This window comes from Buceros rhinoceros, unplaced genomic scaffold (assembly GCF_000710305.1).
Source record: "Buceros rhinoceros silvestris isolate BGI_N320 unplaced genomic scaffold, ASM71030v1 scaffold300, whole genome shotgun sequence".
Classification (NCBI taxonomy): domain Eukaryota; kingdom Metazoa; phylum Chordata; class Aves; order Bucerotiformes; family Bucerotidae; genus Buceros; species Buceros rhinoceros.
The window spans coordinates 17,339-22,888 of record NW_010389962.1 but is presented as its reverse complement, the minus strand read 5'-3'; the positions used below and the strand labels follow the sequence as shown (position 1 = coordinate 22,888).

The window sequence follows — 5,550 nt, the reverse complement described above, 5'->3', positions numbered from 1 at the left end:
GCATCCCCGCCTCGCTCCGGCCAGTGCTGCCTGTCCTTGCTCTCTTGCTGCACATCCCAAAGGAAAAGAAGATGTGCAAAGAGGTTAGTTTAGTATGGATAGAGCTGGGAAGATGTCAGCTGCTGAAACAACTGGCCACATTTAGGGCCTGTAGTTTCTGCAAAGTGCCGTTCTGGGATCCCAAGTGTGGCTGCGAGTCCTGTTCAGATTTCCCCATATAATGGCACATCTCCTTATCGTGCCTGCACACCGTCCTGGACTTTTGCTGTGGCTTCCCAAGTCTAAGTACTTCCCCACCTACAGCCAGGGTTTTACAGCTCAGGGCGACCCCCTGCTATGGTGCAGCAGCCGTGACTTGGATCCAGGAGATTTCCTTTGAAAGCACATTAAAGTGGCATCAGCACAGTGCAAATCTCAACCCCAAATCCTCCCTTCATTTGCACAACCCTCCCTCAGCTACGGTCCCCACGGCTTCTGAGGGGCATTGGCCAAGTAAAATCTGTCACTATAAAGACTGCAACTGCTTGTGCCAATGATAGCTCTAGGTCCAAGGGGGCTGAGCTGCCTCGAACAATTCTTTCAGCCTTCCCCAGTCTGTCCATCTTTCCCAGCCGGCCACAGACCACACCCTGCACAGGTATTCCAAATCTGGAACTTTATTTAGAAAATGACTCATACAGGGATGCACAGTCCTGAACCACTTCAGCTTGTCAGGGCAGAATTACTAGGCCGGGCACACCGAGATCTCTGGAGACAACTGGAGCTAATTTGCCAGGGGCTGGTTTGTTGATGCGAAGCCTCTTTATGTGCTGCTTTAAGGAACGAGCTCGTGTTCTTACATTGCTGAGTATATGCTAATGAATGCCACCATGCTATGTACAGACTTTAATAAGAACATTTCCCCTAAATTAGATGGAGGAGATGAAAATGGCTTGACAAAACAATGCGACCTCAGAAAGTATTCCCAGAGAGCTCTGGAGCAACTCAGGCGTGGACACGCAGTAAATTATTCAAAGAGCTGCCTCCATGTCTCTGCTCCTCTCCTTCCAGGTGAACTGAAATCCGCAGAGTGGGATATACTTCCTTCCTTCTGGGACTGTCGTTAAATCATTCCTGCCAGCCACGGTGGGAGGAAGAGACCAACAGTTCCCAGCAAACACACAATGATGAACATCCAGAGGAAGATCCTGTCAATGACCATTGCAACATACTTCCAGTCTTCCTTCACCTGGGAACACAGAGGTGAGAAGCCAATTAGTAACGTTTATTTGAAAGTAAAACTTATGAAGACTATTGGCGCTTTATTCCAAAATAGGATATTTTTGTTTGAGTCCAGAGATAAGAGGAGAAGCTCTTGCTTACGCTTAGCGGTCCTCTGTGATGGCAGAGATCTATTCTATCCATTGCTGATGTGAGAGACAGATTCCCAGACTGTGTGGGTGTGCACGTGTAACAGCAAACCCTGTTCAGGCTCCCTGGGGATGACATACGCCTGTGGATAATTAAGCTCGTCTGCACACTCGCTTTCCCATTTTCACGAGCAGCAGCTGTAACTGGGTGTATAGATGGGGCTGTGGTTCAAACTGGGGAGGGTGGAGTGAGGGAGAAAGGCATTCCTTGTTTCCCCATGCTCCTAGAGATTTGTTTACAGATTAACGAAGCCAAACTCCTCCTGTGAAAGGATTTACAGCTTTGGGTGAGTGAGCAGTGAAAAGGACCCGGGGACAGAAGCGGTCTTCCTCCCCCTGCCTTTTCCCCACTGCTGTCCTGCTGTAGGAGGATTTTCCAGCAGTTCCTCTCTGGGGAGGTCTAGTACCAACTAATACCATCAGGCAAGAATTGTAAATGGCTATTTCATTAACTAAGAAACCACATACACAGGAAAACCTCTTTATTACATTGCTGTTATTAATTTCTTTCCCAGGCAGAGGACTGATCAGATGGCAAAGTTTTATTTGATACGGCTGAGCCCATTATCATTTCCTACAATACACCACTCGGTGATTAATAGACCCAAGGGCTGAAATCTGGCACGCTGCCTCGCTCTTCAGGGAAAACATCTCAGCAGGAGCTGGCTCAAACCTCCTTGGTGGCCGTGACTGCAGCAAGTCAGGAGTGTGGCGTAAAGAGGAGGAGGCAGCAAAGCAAAGGCTGCGCTTTGCTGGGGCTGCTCTGCTGCACCGACCGGTCTGCAATCCTGAGCAAAGAGGGGCTTCACCATGCCCAAAGCTGCCACGTGCGTTGGGCTGCAGCACGGGTGGAAAGCACAGTATGAGAACAATGTGACACTAAGGGTAGAGGCCTTTTCACCCACAGGTTTGCTTTAAACAGAGATAACAACAAGGGAGTAGCCTGGAACAGTAGGTGTGAGCTAAAATATGGTTTGTAGGAGACTTGGCTTGATTTCTGTTTTTTTTAAGGATTTGCTGGTTATGCTGAAAATCCATTTTGGTAAAGGAAGCAATCCAAATATCAACAAAACAGCTGTTTGCAGCAGATGATGTTTCCACAGGTATAGTGGCGACTTCAGGTCCTACAATATTACGATCTGTCACACACCAAACAGGCTCTGAGCACAACACAGCAACACCGTAAACTCACCTTGAGTCTCCTGTCATCAGTCACTAGATTTTATCTTAGACCTTGTGGGTGGTACAGAGAAATCAAGATGTGGCAGAGGGAGCCTGGCTTCCATGACCACTGTCGTGACATTTTATTGAGCTACGAGAATATTCCTTGCAGGTTTGGTCATTCCCCCTGTTTTGGCCTGCTGAGCCCTTTGGAAATTATTCATGATTCTTCCAAAGGATTTGCAAAGTACCTGTCATCACTCTGTGCCTCAAGGCAGCCAACGCACAGCTGAAGAAGTGAGCTCTTTAACTACGCCTCTCATTGCTGGCCGCATGAACTGCTTGGTTAGACCTGTACATCACCTGGGATCACTCCAGCTCCTCGGCTCAGTCAGCAGCTTCGTAAATACGCGCTGGAGAGCGTATCAGAGTTTGCTGTAATTTGTTCTCTGGACTAAGAATCCTAAATTTCAGGAATACTAAAAGGGTAAGAATCAGTTAAATATTTTCCTGCAATGGATAATTTTATGCTCTTTAAAACCAGCACCAAGTTAAGCAGGTTTTGACTGTTCAATAGGCAGAGAAGTAAACAAATAGAGCTTCATCCTGGAGCTCGTTACCTTCTGGGGGGTAACCCTGGTGCTGTGTGATTGTACAGCCCTTAGCACATCGTCTATAATTGGGGTGACTAAAGGAAATAGTGACCCTTAAAATCAAAGGGGATTCTCTCACCCCAAGGATAAGGTCTCAGTGAATAAGTCTCCCTGATCTCTCCATCACTTGCTGAGAGTTGGAGTGAGTCTCTGATGCTTAAACTTCCTTGTGAGAAGGGCAGCTGAGCAAGCTCTGGATGATCATATTTAGTGTCTCACGCTGCGTCCAACATGTAAAGAAAGACTGAAATTTACCTTCTGGTGTCCAGCTGGAAAGCTGGCTGGTGTAAACAGTGCCCCATTCCGGCAAAATAAGCTTTTCTGAGTATTCGCGCTCATAAAACTGCTAGATCACGTGAGGAAAAGAAACTAGATGAGTTTCTCAGAGAAAAGAAGAGGGACATGGGAGAAGAGGAACTGCTTGAAGAGCTCAGCAGAGATTTGCTTTCAGATGTAATGGTGTATGCACAAATACTCAGCCCATGCCGAAAACGCAGGCGGGGAGTGCGTCAGATGTTTGCAACATCAACACTCAGCTTCAGACCGTGAGCACAGAAGGGTGAAATTGGGAATTACGGAGAGACCATGAAAACAAAAGAGGAGGAGGGAAATAAAATTATTTGCATTTTTTGTTTTGTTTTCTGCAGTGCTGTAGCTAGATTTCCCTGTGGTCCAGCATGATCCGCAGAGGCCTCTCTCTCTCCATGCAGCTGTCAACATCTGCCGCCCCAACTCCTGAGCTGCATTTTGATTAGTTTTTTAAGAAGCTCACTCAAAACTATTTTCAGGAAAGGATCAGGGGCAGGAACCAGCTGACACCCCACCCCCAAATTTCTGACAAGGGAGGGAATCTGCAGCTCTTCCCTGGTCCAGCTCCTCGCAGGGTTGAGCAGGGGCACCAGAGCATCCTGCCCCAGCAGTGGAGTGGAGGGTTGAGGTGCCTTGGTGACACCGGATCCCCAGGACCCAGAGCCTGCCACACAGATTAAAGCAGTTCTGGGTGGTTTTATTGTTAAAAATAAAACAGTGAGATTATCCTTTGTTTCCTCCCCCTCAGCTGCATTCTCTCTCATTTTATTTTTCATCTCTGTCCAAAGTCTTTTTATTAGAGTAGTCTGGAGATGCACACAGGCATGAGGACAACAAGGCTTTCCAGAGGGTGCTCTTGGTGGCTGGTTCTTTTGGCTCACGTGTGACAACGCAACTGGTTTTGCTTCTCAGTCTGTAATTAATTTCTAATGACATTTCTCTCATATGCTGGGACAATCCGGTCCTGCATTTCCCCAGTGTACCATTGTGCTCCTATTGTTTGCAGATATCTTTTTGCAACAGACAACTGCTTCTTGCATTTCCCATCTTCGCTTTGCTGAAGCACTTAATTAAATGAGCTATTTACTTTTAATTTAGAAGCACTGCCCCTGTGGCAATGGTGCTTCAGAGGAAAAGACAGGAGCTTCAAAAGCAGCTCTACTCTCATTCTCAGAAGGTGAATGTCTCTGAAAATATTACTCAAGAGGCAGGGAGTTGTGTCTTGGGGGCCGCGGCTGCAGCAGAGGTGCTGCTGATAGATTTGTTGAAGACTTCCATGAAGAAATGCCGCAATCTGATTTTAAGATGAAAGCAAATTGCTGATATTTTGCTCCCCAAACCCTTATTTTATTAGATCATTCTGTTCCATACAGTAAATTTTAATTCCAGAACATCGTGTTTCCTTCTTCTTTGTCGTTTCCACCTGGAGAAAAAAATGTGCTTCCCCACTTGACATTACTTGGATCCAGGAAAACAAAAGAGAGTAGCTTCAGACCGGGGTCAGGATTTATTCCCCCACATCTGAAATCCCAACCTCTGCCTACTGAGCCAACCACAATGGCTGTGAAAGAGCAGGGAACTGCAGGCAGGTTTCTGGGGAGTCTGGCGCATTGGTGGTCCTGGGGGTGACCCTTCTCCACTCATTACTGGCTGTTTTCCTGGTGCCTCTGCTCTGCTGGGCTGGCAGAAGTCTGCTTAGAGCCCTCAAAACTGCTCCTTTTCTTCTGCTTTTGATGTCAGAATAATCTGACAGATTATTCTGAATCTCCTCAGAATATTCTGAGTCTCCTCAGAATAATCACTTCATTTCAAGAGGGAAGAGTAGTGGAAGGCACAAGAAGAAAATTCCTGGCTCCTGAAGACTGTTTCGATTTTAAAGAAAGTTGCAATCATGGATTAAAAGGATAGAGTGCAACATGTTCATTGACTCAGTTCTTGATGATACCATCAAGCTTCGGAGAAACAGGATCAGTCAAAATGGGAAGTATTATTGGTGTAATATTCTTTCATTTGCACCG

The 5,550-nt window shown here is 46.6% G+C and overlaps 1 protein-coding gene across 1 annotated transcript in view; it reads right to left on the bottom strand.

The window, feature by feature from the left end:
• Positions 1 to 640: 640 nt before the first annotated feature.
• CHRNA4 (cholinergic receptor, nicotinic, alpha 4 (neuronal)) overlaps positions 641 to 5,550 on the bottom strand; it is a 21,914-nt gene continuing 17,004 nt past the window's right edge. The window contains exon 6 of the mRNA XM_010135794.1: positions 641 to 1,228. Within this exon, the coding sequence (XP_010134096.1) occupies positions 1,103 to 1,228 (126 nt within the window). The 3' untranslated portion in view covers positions 641 to 1,102. The remainder of the gene's footprint in view (positions 1,229 to 5,550) is intronic.